General features: G+C 34.1%; 1 protein-coding gene across 30 annotated transcripts in view; it reads right to left on the reverse strand.

Moving 5' to 3' along the window:
* ablim3 (actin binding LIM protein family, member 3) overlaps nucleotides 1–16,407 on the reverse strand; it is a 131,816-nt gene that overhangs the window by 31,958 nt on the left and 83,451 nt on the right. For 13 of the 30 annotated variants that reach the window (XR_012389573.1, XR_012389572.1, XR_012389571.1 and 10 more), the window contains exons 7-12: nucleotides 16,022–16,109; nucleotides 9,309–9,367; nucleotides 9,159–9,230; nucleotides 4,596–4,751; nucleotides 1,774–1,803; nucleotides 327–456 (exon numbers count right to left, since the gene is read on the reverse strand). Coding sequence is in view for 7 of the 30 variants with exons in the window: in XM_073921536.1 (XP_073777637.1) it covers nucleotides 327–456; nucleotides 1,774–1,803; nucleotides 4,596–4,751; nucleotides 9,159–9,230; nucleotides 9,309–9,367; nucleotides 16,022–16,109 (535 nt within the window). In the remaining 23 variants the exon portion in view is untranslated. The remainder of the gene's footprint in view (nucleotides 1–326; nucleotides 457–1,773; nucleotides 1,804–4,595; nucleotides 4,752–9,158; nucleotides 9,231–9,308; nucleotides 9,368–16,021; nucleotides 16,110–16,407) is intronic. The other 17 variants (XR_012389583.1, XR_012389578.1, XR_011006101.2 and 14 more) reach the window with 2 other exon arrangements.

Genomic DNA, 16,407 nt, shown 5'->3' on the forward strand with positions numbered 1-16,407 from the left:
TTTTTTTTTACTTGTTTACAAATTTTATGTTACTTAAATTAATACTCACCAAATCAGCTGTTATTGCAATGCAAACCATACTTTTACAAGAAAGCAAACAAAGATATGTATACAGTATATTTTCCAATATACTGCATATTCATTAAAGTCCTCAGCCCAGTCCAGCTTACATCAGTGTGCTGGTTCAACCTGATAAGTGCTGGTCCACTACATGTTATTCACCAGCAAAAAATGCTGATCAGCTTTATGAAGTTTATTACTGATTGGCGGCAGCATGATTCAGGGATGATGGACTGTTTTCTGTGAGTATGCTGTTGTGTGCTCACCGTATCTGTAGTAGTGCTGTGGCGAGCGAGGCATAATGGGAGACATGCCCTGTCTGCTGTAGGTGGGAGAGTCGATGTAGCCCGGACTGGAGGATCTCCTCATCCTTATGTCCATACTATCATACATGTCCTAAACACACCAAAAAAGCTCAGATCTCATTATTCATAACAATACTCTTCATAATTCTTGCCTTAAAAAATAAAATAAATCTAAAGGTAATTCAATGTATTTTGTGTATTTTATGTGTTTTTTTGTGTGTAATTTATCAGGAAAGCCTTTTCAACAAATTACAAATTTGACTGCAAAATGTATTTCCAATGACATTAGGCAAGTGATTAGGCCTTGTTCGCTGACATATTGTTACATAAAAAATACACTGGCAAGAATATTTGAATTCCTAACAAACAAAAAAACAATCAATAAAAAAGGAAAAGTTAATTATGACAAACAGTAATAAAAAACTAAATTACTATAACCTACCAAATTAATATAAACAAAAATATAAATATAATAAAAGATGGACTAACATATTCTTGTCACAGTAAAATGACTTTCAAAGATACTTTTGTAATGTCTATTCATTTATCATTCTCAGCAATGTTTTCAACATGCATTCATATACAACATTTTTAACCCTCCTGTGACTTTTCCCAAGTCCTTTTTAACGGAGCAAGAAAATGTTCACAGTACTTTTTTTTTCTGGAAAAAGTCTCATGTCTTATAGTTTGATGGTATTAAAAGCAGTTTCTTTTAATTTTTCTAAAAAAAATTCAAGATCAATATTCTCTTAACAAACCACTGTTGTCCAATAACTATGTACTGTATGTCTAATTAACATACTGTAGTTTTTTCTCCAAATTGCACTGAAAATTGCACTTTCATAAGTTGAATACAAATATAATAAAATAACTAGTAGAATATTAGGTAAGACTTTATTTTGATGGTCCATATTGCCCATTTTTGACTAAAAGTTGCAATGCAACTACATACCAATTACTTCTCATTTGAATATTAGTAAACTGACTGCTTAATATCTGCTGATACTGCTCCTTTAACAGACACACAACTGACTGTAGATACTTTGAAAGTACAAATCAACTTGCACTAAACCTAACCCTAACCCCAACCTTACAGTCAGCTTATAATCTAATGAGAATTAGTTGGCATGTAGATGAATATAACCTAAATTCAACAAAATGCGTTAAAGTAGAGTGATACCAAACATTACATACTGTCATCATGGCACAGACAAAAGAAACGAGTTATCAGAAACTAGCTATTATACCTATAATGCTTAAAATGTGTTGAAAATATATTATCTCCGTTAAACAGCACTTGGGAAATATTTGAAAAAGAATTAAAATTCCACAGGAGGTCTAATAATTTTAACTTCAACTGTACATACATCTACATGCAGAGTATTTTCCCAAAAATCTAAATGTCTACCTGAGAATAAGGGGAGAGTGTGCCCAAGGACTGTGGAGACAAAACCAAAAGAAGGAAGATTTAGAATAGTAAATCAGAGATCTCATGACATCTGATGTGTGTGGAGTAAGAAGAAAAAGGGATTGCAGGTGAAGGAGCCACTGTGGTCAGATCAACCCTCTTTATACCTCCTGTAAAACTTTAGAACTCAATATTTCCCATCAGCAAGCAGAAATTCAAGGAATAGTTCAGCCAAAATTGAAGATCCTGTCATCATTTACTCCCCTTTATGTTGCTCCAAACTCAATTATTACTTTGCATGTGTTCGTTGATATTTAGGAAACCATCATATAGTTTGCAACAACGAGATCGTGAGTACACACTGACACTAATTTTGACATGAACTATCCCTTAAAAAAGACCACATAAATCACTAGCATTTTTCAGAAAGCTTCCCAAAAGTGAACTAAAGGCAGCCATACTGTATGAGCTGCTTTTCCACTCCATGGTATGTCTCAGCTCTGTTCAGACAACTCAGCTTTTATATACATGTACATCTTTACTCTGTTTGCAATTCCACTGCAAATTAGGACTGCTTCAATGTGGGTGGGATTGAGGACATACATGTTTGTAGATTCTCTGGTAGACATTCATCTCCAAAAGCTGAGCGACTGACTTTTTTTTTTTCACCTTTTTACTCTTGCTTGCCCCATGCATCACTAAAACTGTTTATCAGCTGCCAATTAGAGGAACATCTGCTCTTTGTCTATTGACCATGACACCACCATTTTAAAATATAAAGGCTTTTTTGGTATCTTTTTGTTGTTTAATATTGAAAGTGACTGTTTTGTGTGCTGCTTCCGCACCCTGTGCTGCTTTCATTTTGATCCCCTGCTGTGCCTGTGCTTTTTTGTTAGAGTGCTCTTAGTACTTGAAGCAAAAAGCAAATAAGCAAATAAATACTAAACATCAATGTGTTTTTTTTTCCACTGTCCAATCAAATGAACTGAAAGGTAGCCTTCTGATTTGACAGGACAGCTGATTCGAAGGTTGATTTTGTAGTTGCCTAGCAACATAAAATAGCCCCAGTGCACTGCTCTTTTCTAAATTATAAAAAGTCAACTACAAAGGCAGTATGCAGGTGCCCCCCACATTTTAAAAATGTAAAAGCATGCACTGATTATAGTTATGTAATTATTTACCAGATAGCGTAAGACAGTAGAAAAGAATATGGGTAACTTTGACTTTACTGGCAATTGTTCTTCTCAATATCATTTCTTTTTTGTAAAACTGCAACAAAGAGAGGAAAATATATATTTATTCACATTTATGTTAACATGTTCAAATCAGCCAGCAGTAAAATTTTACTAATGCATCATATTCTATACAAAATCTTAATATGCATATTAGGAAAATCTATTAATGAGACCATTTAAATCGAATTTTAGCAAAATTATCCTATTTACATCACCAGGTGTTTGTACAACAAAAAACAGGTGGTATAAAACTGATTATAATCAAATGACCCTTGAGTATTTCCAAAATAGAGCTTTAGTAAAAACAGAGCACTTACAGACATATATTTCAGCATTTAAATGAACTCCAGAAATAATCTGCATGTGCGTTACTCTCGACTGCACACAGAGAAACTAAAAGTAACCCGAATATAAAGTACAGTACCTTACATGTCCACCAGTAGGGGGATCAAAACCACATGTGGCTATATGTGACTGTACAACAATGATAGTGATTTAAAAAAGTGTTTTGTTGGGCCGAATCTTATTATATTTTTCACATCAGTTGCGGGCTGGAGGGAGGAGAAGGGGGGATGCAAATGGCCCGCAGGTCGTCAGTTTGAGACCCCTGAATTAAGTTGTCCTCCAGAAAACTTAAGAATTGTGTGTTTACACTGATTTTAAATAAGAAGTTTGAACAAACAGCAAAATACTTTTTTTTTGAGTGTAAAGCAAAATCGTGGTCACAAAAAAGTAATCCGTAACTGCATCAGACCAGAAACACGAAACCTGTGGGAAGAAATTAGGCAATTTCCAGAAGAGCAAAGTTCAAGTTTGGTAAACTCGGATCTGTGAATACGAATCAGTGAATTCATGAGACCAACAGAAGACGTAAAGAAATTAAACTGCCTTTTTGAGCTATGTCACATCATCCTTTTTTATTCTGCTCTTTTGTAGCACCACTCAACATATTTTGCATGCTTAAAGTTTAATGTGACAATGCTTTAACATGATAAATGTTTTACATGGCTTAATGGATGAAGACAGTGTTATATAATGACAAAATTCAGCATACAGCATACTGTATAAAAAATATCTTTATGTAAAAAAAAACACACAACTGATCTGCAGTGTTTACACAACACATTTTAGTAACAATATAGCTTACTTCGAAACCACACTGAAAAATATCTTGCTCCCTGTCATCTCAACTTACACCACTCAAAAATATTAAGTTAAAGTTTGTATAACTCAAAGACTTAGCTTGAAACCTGGTTAACTTATTAAAATAGAAAGAAACCTAAATATATTTGTTGTCATTACATTATTTTTACAATGCACACACCAGATACAGCACAAAGTAGAATCCCCATAAAAAACGAGTCACACTGAACTGTACTGAGCCACACCATGCAGTGGAAATGAGCTAACTGACTGTTAGCAGTTGGAGAAATGCACAAACATAGCCACACAGCCAGCCAACAAATGCGACATAGATGAAAAAACACAGACAAAAAGCTATGCTAAGCTCAGCTAAGACCAGGTCATTCAGCAACAGAGGGGAGACATGCTAAGAGTGGACGCGATGGGGCTCTAGTGGTCCTGTACCTCCCCATAGCTGAGGCGCTCTAGCCTGTCATCGGAGCAGTATCTGTGACTCGACTCATAGGACCAGTAGTCTGGCCTCTGCACTTCATAAATGGCTTTAACCTTAGGCAGCGCTGCCAAGTCTTTGTAATCAAGGATCTCGTTGTCCATTTTTGCCTGAGGAGAAGGACACAGGACAGATACACACACTCACTCAGACACACGTCAAACGCCATGAGCAGGACTCCGAAAAACAGCAATGGTGACAGGTGATGACAATGTCAACAACACAGGATGAGCTGGAGGCACGTTTGCTGGAACAATGTGATTGAAACTGTGAAGCACATTAATGGTGTAAAATGTCAGGTCACCATTGAGTTTCATTTTGCATTATACAGTTTAAATGATCCTCAAAATATTTTGTTTTGTGTTAAGCAGAGCAAAGAAAGTCATGTAATGAAGTGATCCAGTGTATATTCATATTTGGGTGAACTGAACTATGCCAGACTAGAGATCTGCACGGGACTAAATTTTTAATCCCGCTCCTGCCAGATTTCAGTCCAAACTAGAGGTCTGCATTCTAAATCTCAGAATAAAGCGAGGGAGCGGTCGGTAACTCTGATGTAAATTAAATATCGCTCCCAACTCCCGAGCGAGCGAGCATGCGTATGTATGTGTGTGATTTAGAGAGCGTGATGCTGTGTTTGGCTTGTTTGTTGCTGTCTATGTGTGTGTCTATGTGTGAATGAGAGAGAGAGAGAGAGAGCTTCATGCTCTCTATGTGTGTGTGTGTGTGAATAAGAGGGAGGGTTCTGACTTAAACCTGGTTGGAGCGGGATTAAAAATTTAGTCCCGTGCAGATCTCTAGTCCAAACCCGACTGCTCCCGTTTATATTCAGCATTTGTTGTCCCGCTGCCTGGGAGTCGGGAGCCGGGAATGCAGACCTCTACACCAGAACCAAACTAAATCTCCATTTCAGTCACTTGATTGGAGTTTTGTTACTTGCATTTATTTATTTATTTTTTTTGATGGAGTCTAAACCAGTGATTCTCAACCACAAACATAGAATGTTATGGATGTCTCATTTGTCTGTCACACCCTTTACAGGTCCTTCAGTCTCTGCTAATAAGCTGATGATCTGAATAAGTGCAGAACTGGTGGTCCTTCAGGGAGGTGGTTGAGAAACACTTGTCTAAACAACACTTTTAAGTGACACTTGTTTTTGTTTTATATGTAATAATTAACTTCACTCCGTTACTGAATGAAACTGAATCAAAGTTGATCTTTATTGAACTGATTAATGGCCGCTATTAATAGGGTAAGTTTGCATCACAGATTGTGTTCCTTTCCAAAACACTTTTATATATATTTTCACAACTAATAAATATTTAAATGAGACATTTCTGTATCTACATTAAAAACATCTGTTAAACATCATTTAAATTTTTTTGAAAAAGAACAACAAAATCCACTGGAGGGTGAATAATTTTGACTTTAACTGTATATGTAAACTTAAACTTAAATCAAATGAATTAATTCAGAAGACTTGAATTAAACAATTTGATTCATATGAATTCTTCTCTTTATAAACAATTTGATAAGTCAGACTTTTAGATAGACAAGACTTTCAGTGGAAATTACAAAAATCTCCCAAATATGATAAAAACAAATTCAAAATTCTTTCCTTTGGGTTCTGGAGGTGAATAATAATGTGATGGGTTTGGAACAGCATGAGGGTGAATGGGAAATGTCATCCTCACTGAAGACATGGGATGCTTTTTAGGGTGTTTCTGCAGCATGCTTAATTATGTTCATTTTGATTTCAAAATACTGTACCGAAATGTGCGCAATATTTCCAAATGCAACCCATCAATAGTAATGATTCATTGTCAAACTGCAGGGGGGAGAAGTATTATGGTTTTAACAATATTAAAACTGTCTTTTCAGAAAAGTGTTCAGAAAGCAACAAAAGGTTGCATGTAACATCAAAATAAAGGTCTATTTTATTGCTGTTCCAATTTAAAACACTGCTAAAAAAAAAAAAAAAAAAATATATATATATATATATATATATATATATATATATATATATATATATATATATATATATACATACATACATACATACATACATACATACATACATATATATATATATATATATATATATATATATATATATATATATATATATATATATATATATATATATATATATATATATATATATAGGTCACACTTTACAATAAGGTTCATTAGTTAATGTTAATTAATGCATTTACTAACATAAACAAACAATGAACAATGCATTTACTACTGTATTTGTTCATGTTAGTTAACGTTAGTTAATGAAAATACAGTAGTTCATTGTTAGTTCATGCTAACTCATGGTGCATTAACTAATGTTAACAAGCATGGACTTGGTTGTTAATAAAGCATTAGTAAATGTTCAATTATGATTAATAAATGCTGTACATGTGTTGCTCATGATTAGTTCATGTTAGTAAATGCATTAACTAATGAACCTTATTGTAAAGTGTTACCTATATATATATATATAGCCTATAACTGGCCCTTATATAAAAAATATTTAGTTTAATAAAAAAAATATGTCTTAACAACATATTTTGTATTCAACTACATGAGGGTGAATATAAAATATAAAAATTTTCACATAATAAAAATTGCAATGCCCTATCGAAACTATAAAATAAAGGTGACTTGACATTTAAAAAGATAGTGACTTCCTTTACCAACAATCCCATGGAGTGTTTTAAGATATTCACTCCTAATTGAATTTCTACCTCAGACATGTACACTCTCATGCTTGACCTACAGCGAAGCGTGGATCAGCACATATGCTTACACTGCGTTATGCGTACATCAATCACACAGATATAGCGCAAAGGTTACACACTAGGGCCAGCCTTCTCTTCCACGTGTGATGTTAATGACCACACCACTGCAGAACGCATATAAATGCATTATGAACAAGCCAATAAACTCAAGCATGAGAGGCATCCATCTTGGGATGGCCAATAATACTTACATTTATGCATTCGACAGAAGCTTTAATCCAAAGCAACCTTCAGTGCATTCAAGCTATCCAATTTGATCAGTACATGCATTCCCTGAAAGTCTGTAGGCTACATTTTTGTGTTACAATTGCTATGATTTAGCAGTAGCACAAACACGTAGATTTTTAAAACACTTTTTTTTAGAACTCAATATTTCCCATCAGCAAGATTCTCACTAACATTGCATTTATTTGATCAAATTCACAGTGAAAAAAAGTTATATTGTGAAACTACTGTATGTAAAATGGCTGTTGTCTGTTTTGATGCATTTGTAGCATTGCTGAATCTTTAATAACCTGATCCTTTAGAAATAAATCTACACTACCTGATAAAAGTCCTGTCTTTGATCCCAGTTGTAAGAGCAACAAATAATCATTTGACTTCTAGTCGATCATTTGGAATAGTGGTAGAGAGTTGAGATTTTTCTAATGAATCATCTGATGAACTGCATCCCAATCACAAATACAGTAGAAGACCTATTGGAACCCGCATTAACCCTAGATTCTCACAGAAATCAGTCAAGTTTGGTGAAGGAAAAATCATTATTTGGGGTTACATTTAGTATGGGGCGTGCAAGAGATCTGCAGAGTTGAGGGCAACATTAACAGCCTGAGGTATTAAGACATTTGTGCTGCCCATTACATTATTTTACAAACCAGAGGGGATGTCATACTTCATACTTCATCTCATACTTCAGCCTCCACATCAAAGTTCCTGACATTAAAAAAGGTCAAAGTACTCTAGGTTTGGCCAGTCCAGTCGCCAGACATGAACACTATTGAGTTTGTCTAGGCTAAGATGGAGAAGGCGTTGAAGATGAATCCAAAGAATCTTGAAGAACTCTGGGAGACCTCAAGAACACTTTGTCTCCAGGACTAAACAGAAAGTTTATAAAGTATTATAAATATCTTTACTGTATAACTTTAGTGCATCCTTTCTAAATAAAATTATAATTGCTTTCAATTAATTTCTTTGCTGACCACAGACTTTTTTTTTTAAGTGAATGTTGGTTTAACATTAAAATAATAGGTCACTGACATTAACATTCTGTCAGAATGTATATGATTAATTCTACATGGGGGTTCAATGATTACTGTATATAATATTTTTATGCATTTTGCATTCAATTAAAGACAAATAAATTAATAAAAACTTATATGCAAATAAATAAATAAATAGGTTGACTGACATGAATAAATTGTGAATCAATTATATTAGAACTTACAATTTTGATTCAATTGTCCCTTTTACTTAAAAAATATAATATCAATAATGTTTCAGCTTTATTTTCAAACTATACCAACTGTAATGTTTCAATAATCTTTTAAGTGAGTTTAATTGATGTAAGAAAACGCTAATTTGATTCTACTCATAGAATTAATGCAGCCACTTTTTTCAGTGACCTTACATTTAAATGACCACATGATGTTTTATTTAATCATTATAAACGGAAAATCAAAAATTTAAAAACATTTACAACTCTTTGTGAAGCGATTGGCTACTTACACAGATGACTCTGCTGGGTGAACTGATGCTGGAACCTGGAGGAGAGATGGAGGCTTCTGATGTGCGCCTGAGCTGTAAAATAACATAGCAGATTTGAGATTGAGATGTATAGGCTTTTTAAGACTTAACACGAACAAAAAAGACACTCACTCTCAGTTTCCTCTCTGTTCGAGATGCTTGTTTACACACAGGATGCCACACTTCTGAACCTGAGACAAAACAAGGGTGGGTAATTATAATTGTGCAGTGCTAAATACTTATAATCCATCCATATGCTCATTCAACACACCTTAAGATGATATGGTTTAAGAATGTGTTATTGGATTAAATCTCATGGACATCTGTTTGATGCACACTAGTAAGGAATAGTTAAGGAATACTTTGATGTCAGTAAGATTTTTTTGGTGACACCGAAAGGTTAATGGCAGTAAGACAACAATTATTTGTTACATGACATCACAACTGTGTTATGGAGACTGAACATGCAAGGTTTCAAAGTGCTTTTTTGTTTTTAACTTTACGTAATTGTCAAAAGACTATTGGTGTTTTTTTACAAAGTGAAAAATAAATACTTTTTTCTAACAGGCTTGCAATAAATCAATCAAATGAGCAGTTGATACTTTTACATTTTGACAGCAAATTAAATACATCAAAGAAATTGTGCTCTTTTAAGTTTCCAGAGAAAAATGAAGCATCACAGTTGTCCTTATTCCCAATAACAAAACTCAGAGCTATTGCTAAAGGAATTAATTATATTTTGACAAATAGAGTTAGTTTCAATACACGTTTTAAGATTTTCCTAATACTACACATTTTACTTCAATTAAACTTTAAACACTAGGAGTAAAACGTCTTTCCACAATATTCACTTTTTAACTAAATTGTAGTCAATGTATAAACAGTAGTGTACAACAACAACAATAACAGCAGCAACAACAACAACAACAACAACAACAACAACAACAACAACAACAACAACAACAACAATAATAATAATAATAATAATAATAATAATAGGGCGAGGCAGTGGCGCAGTAGGTAGTGCTGTCGCCTCACAGCAAGAAGGTCGCTGGGTCGCTGGTTCGAACCTCGGCTCAGTTGGCGTTTCTGTGTGGAGTTTGCATGTTCTCCCTGCCTTCGCATGGGTTTCCTTCCGGTGCTCCGGTTTCCCCCACAGTCCAAAGACGTGCGGTACAGGTGAATTGGGTAGGCTAAATTGTCCGTAGTGTGTGTGAATTTGTGTGTGGATGTTTCCCAGAGATGGGTTGCGGCTGGAAGGGCATCCGCTGTGTAAAAACTTGCTGGATAAGTTGGCGGTTCATTCCGCTGTGGCGACCCCAGATTAATAAAGGGACTAAGCCGACAAGAAAATGAATGAATGAATAATAATAATGATAAAAATGAACATAATAATAATAATGATACACAAGTAAACTTACAAATGAGTAAAATATAAGAAAATCAGCAATCAAAACAGCAAAATAAAACAAAATTAATATGAAAATACCCAGTCTATTGTTGTAAGTCAATTAGTGTTATTGTTAGAAGGTCAGATGTGTTTTATTTACTTTTATACAACAGTTCTGTCTCGTTCTCGAATCTGATTGGCTGATAGCTGTGATATTCTGCAATATCAGAACTTGTACAGCTTCTTCACTCTTGTGTATTACTTCGCCCACATAACGTGATAGAGCAGATCAATAAACTCATTACAGTTTGGACAACATAATGTACTATTGAGACTTTTTTTAGGCAAGAATGTAGTTGTTTAGATTGCAACTATGCAGTTTATTTATTAGTATAGTGCTTATTTTAACATATTTATAATTTCTGAGAGACATGTCATACTGAGCAGAGCAAAGACGGTTGATGTTCCACAAGATGGCAAAAAGACTGCATAAGAAGCCCTAAGAGGAGAACAGATATGCATATTTTAGAACTATAGCTGATTAAAACATTATAAAATTGGTGAGTGACATTCTAAGTCGATCTCTCTCTTTTTTATGTGGCAGTGCTGTATTTATACCATAGTAATTGTAGTGTGTTGTGTGGGAGACGGGGCTCACATATCAGGAATGTATGTATATTGTGTTGACCACTCTTTGTATAACCCAAAGTTACCTTTTGGTTGGCCATCTGTTTGTTTCTAATGCGTCTTCTGTTTTTGTTACTGCAGAATAGTTCAGTAAAAAGAAAGAAAGAAGAAATGCCCGCATGTGTTTAGCGTTTTTCCTTATCGTAAACACAACAGTAATCTGGTAGTGTTTCCATTGCTTTAGCTTTTTTGGGGTTATTTATTGTGATATATTCTGATTGCGGGTTGACGTAGTGGCGCTGTAGGTAGTGCTGCTGCCTCACAGCAATAAGGTCGCTGGGTCGCTGGTTCGAGCCTTGCTTCAGTTGCCATTGCTATTTGGAGTTTGCATGTTCTCCCTGCATTCGCGTGGATTTCCTCTAGGTGCTCAGGTTTCCCTACACGGTCCAAAGACATGCGGTACAGGTGAATTGTGTGGGCTAAATTGTCAGTAGTGTATGAGTTTGTGTGTGAATGAGTGTGTGTGGATGTTTCCCAGAGATGGATTGCGGCTGGAAGGGCATCTGTTGCGTAAAAATGTGCTGGATAAGTTGGCGGTTCATTCCGCTGTGGCGACCCCGGATTAATAAAGGGACTAAGCCGACAAGAAAATGAATGAATGAATGAATGAATGAATGATTCTGATTGCAACAGAGAGATACTGGGAAATCTCTGTAGACTGATGGCATTTCATGCCGTTCAGCCTTATAATTTTAAAATGTGAGCAAAATCACCTGTTTTGTCATCACTTTAGACATTACACTAGAGAATCTTTCAAATATTATAGCTCTAAAGTGACATTGGTGAATTAGCAACAGCTTCTGCTGTTCTGACGTCAGCTGCAGATGTGAATGAATGGCGGTAGAAAGTAGTTCCTTATACAAAAAGATTTTCAGATTCTCTGAATTCTCTCTCTCCCTCTCACTATATATATATATATATATATATATATATATATATATATATATATATATATATATATATATATATATATATATTATGCTGTCAAACTATTGTAAAAACACAATATCACACCTGTAGCTGTGCAATATGGCTGTACTGTATATCGTCACTGGTGGGACACTACAATTTCCCACCAGTGCCAATATACAGACATATTGCATTGCTATAAGTGTGATATTGCTCATATATATGAAAATAATGTCCATAATGCATTCACACTATCAGATCAAAATGAAGGGAGCTGTTACTTAAAACAAGCTAAATAATTGGCCAATTAAGTGTAAGTAAAACAATCTAGTTATCACTATTTTTCTAACCACTTTGGCAGATTATTTTGCTTGCTTTAAGTAAAAAATTCTTATTTAGGGATACTCATAAAAGAAAAAAAGGTTTATTAAAAGCCCAATATTTTTTGCTTGTCTAGAAAATGCTTCTTGATTTAAACATTTTTATATATTTGGACTAAAAATAAGATAAAAATCTAAGGAAGAAAAGCATTTTTAAAGTGCATCTATTATTATATCAATTATAATAACTAACTATACATATAAATCAATAATAATATCAGTTTTATTCTAGTTTATATTTCAGCTTGGTATCTTAGCCCAGGCTTCCAGTTACATTACTCCTGACCTCACGGGTGAGATTGAGATGTTGAAGCAGACGGAGAGCTCAAGCTAAGACAAATACATTTAATGTAATCACTCCAGGAGAAAAAAAGGGCCAGAGTGCATTCATTCAACTGTGCCATTTCAATTTCAGATTGATGTTTTTTTTAATCCCATGCTCTGTCTCTGCCTGGCTCTCTGTGTCCTTTCTCCTTCTCTGTTTCCACACTAGTAATGCTAGCTGCCTTTTAAACACAATTACCTAGAGGCGTTTTCGCCAGCCTGTAACACACTTAAACATTTCACACATCGATGTGAAGCAGAACAGACAAACACACTGAAAGAGCTGCGGTGCATTCTAATGTCCGCCAGCCGCCGGCACTGGAAGTCATATGAGCGATCACAAGCTTTTCCAGAGCAAATCTACTGAAAGAGGCATTAAGATTTATCATCATGAGCCCCTGTGACTCTTTGAGGAAGAATAACATCAGTTTCTTCATTAAAGTCTTCCCACTGCAGCCTTAATCTCCCACATGAATCTTGCATATTGTTTGTGATGTTTATTATGAAAGATAGCGATGGAATATTCTAAAAGAGCTCTTTCATTACCAAAGTCCTCGTCTGCTCTGTCACAAGGATGAATTAGGCCTAAAGGAACAGTTAGGCTATTCTTCGTTCTACTGATTTCCATTCAAATACTGTGAACACACAGTCAGGCGTTTAGCCAGCAATCCCTGGGCATGATGTCTGAATCTTCTTTCCGTTAAAAAGAAATTAGGGGGGAAATAAACAGGGGGGCTAATAATTCAGGGCGGCTTATAATCCTGACTTCAACTGTATATATATATATATATATATATATATATATATATATATATATATATATATATACATACACACATATATATATATAATTTTAAAACCTGAAATAAAAAGACAAAATAATTATCCTATTCTCACATTAGTTTTTCACAGTATAGATAAATATCATCCTCGACACCAAAACCAGTAATACTGTAAGTGTAATTTTTGTAAAAACCTGAATGAATAAATAAATTAATTAAATAATAATATTTATCTTTTTAAAATATTTAAATATCCTTAAAGGATAAACGAAAAAAAAAAAAGATTTAACTATTTTAAATCTGAAATATGAGGGTTCAAATCAAAATGCTGAAAAAAATCACCTTTAAAAAGCTGACTAAATAAAGTGCTTAGCAACGTACATTACAAATAAATAATGGACAAAACAGTAGGAAATCCTAAACTGTAGATAATTTAAAAACTATTCTCATGTAACATATTCATTCATTCATTCATTCATTTTCGGATTAGTACTTAGTAATGAATCGCCAACTTATCCAGCATATGCTGTACGCAGCGGATGCCCTTCCAGCTGCAACCCATCACTGGGAAACATCCATATATCTCAACTCAGTCACACACATACACTACGGAGAATTTAACCTACCCATTTCAATTAAGGCACATGTCTTTGGACTTGTGGGGAAAACCGGAGCACTGGGAGAAAATCCACGTGAACATGCAAACTCCACAAAGAAACACCAACTGGCCCAGCTGAGGCTCGAACCATGCGACCTTCTTGCTGTGAAGCGACATCGCTACCCACTGCACCACCATGTAACATAATCTTTACTTAATATTCTTAGGATTTGTGGCATAAAAGTAAAATCTATAATTTTGAACCATACAGTATTTTTGGCTATCGTCAAAAATATACCTATGCAACATAAGACGTAAGAAGTTTTGTGTTCCAAGGTCATAAAATTATTTCCTGTCAATGAGTGCCTGTTTTTACTTTCTTTGTCTGTAATTTATATTTATTTAAATTTATATGCATTCATTTAGCAGATTTCATCCAACATGACATAAACGGTAAGATCTTTGTAGATTTAAATACAATAAACACTTGAAACACTTATCCTAATGTAAACACGTGAGTTAAATTAAGGATCAGGTTCATTTAGAAAACAAGTTCATTTCGCAAAAAAAAACTCAATTACTCACTGTGCTTGTTAATAAAAAGTCAAATAAAGAAGTGGATGTGTTTTTTTATAGCCCTTTTCCTTTTTTTTATCAAGTAATATTATATTTGTGAAAGATATTTTATTAATAAATGTCTTAAATAACCTTTGCATAGTCCTTCAGCTTTCATTGCATTGCCGAAATACATTCAAGGACTGGAAAACATAAAGATGTAAATTATAACCGGTAAGCTGATGTGTTTTTGTACTTTATTAATGCTTATTATACTGTATATACAGTATTATAGTATTATTCACAACACTTTGTTAATGAATCCTGCAGCATACTGTAAAATTAACTACATCAAAGTGATAAACTGTAATAAATACTGAACACTTTATTTTTTTTCATTAAAGCACACTGTGGTGTATTGTAGTAGTATATACCATATAGTTATATTTTAAAAACATATAATAAATGTACATAGTTATATATTTAAAAAAAATATATAGCATATAGAGTCATTTGTTTACATTTCTACAGTTGTTGTGTTTCTATTGCAACCATTGCAGATTAATTCAAGTATTAATAAAGCATGGGTCAAAAGCATTATAGTGTTTACTATATATTACTATAGTATAATATCATGTGCACTATTTTGCAACATCATTTGAACCTGATTTGGATAAATGTGAATAGTTACATCACACAGCCATGTAAAGCCATATGTAAAGTCAATATCAACCTAATCTCTTAAGCTTATTATTATTATCATTAATAATAATAATATTAATAATGAAAATAATAATAATAATGTTTCTTAAAGCTTATGATAATCTTTTTTTTTTAATGATTGAGGCTTTGTAAAGATATTTTCTCTCTCTCTCTTCTTTTCTTTTTTGTTATTGTATTTTCTCTTCAGTGCAGTGATGTTATTTTTCTTGTATTGAATAAAAAAATAAAATAAAAAAGTCAATATCATCTATTTAAAACTGTAATAAAGACACTTTTGGCAATTGAACACCTCATAATAAAATACATAGAAAATAAAACAGCTTACTTTGACCACCTGAGCCTGGCGATCACCATTTTCTTAAACTTAAGCAACTTTTACTGACCATGTGTTGAGAAAGAAAAACAAAACGACTTCCTTATTTGGAGAAGTTGCAGACTCTATTTTGACCCCTATTCAAGGAAAGTGTCAGCTGCCGGCCTGTGTAACCTTTCCTCACCTGTGAGATACATCTCCTCTCCCTCTGTAAACATCATCTGACACCGGGCACAGCGAGCACACGTCGGGTGGTAGTGTTTTCCTCCTGCCTGGACAGAGAAAAACCACGGACAAATTCAACAATAAGTAAATTCTCTAGAGGACTGTAAAACGACAAGTACAAACATGCAAACACTCTACCTGTTAAACACATTATCACAAGCGCAATAAACACAGTAAACATATACTCGTCTTAACAGCGTAAGCAACAGAGCACTCCTTCTTTATGGCTGTTTTAATACCGCTCAAGACTAATTTGAGCTCTACAGACGTTTAATGGCTCTCTTGCTCACCGTACACATGCATTTAAAGCTTACAGAAATCCTTCAGTGCCATGATTTGGTAATT

This window comes from Danio rerio, chromosome 14, assembly GCF_049306965.1.
Source record: "Danio rerio strain Tuebingen ecotype United States chromosome 14, GRCz12tu, whole genome shotgun sequence".
Taxonomy (NCBI): Eukaryota; Metazoa; Chordata; class Actinopteri; order Cypriniformes; family Danionidae; genus Danio; species Danio rerio.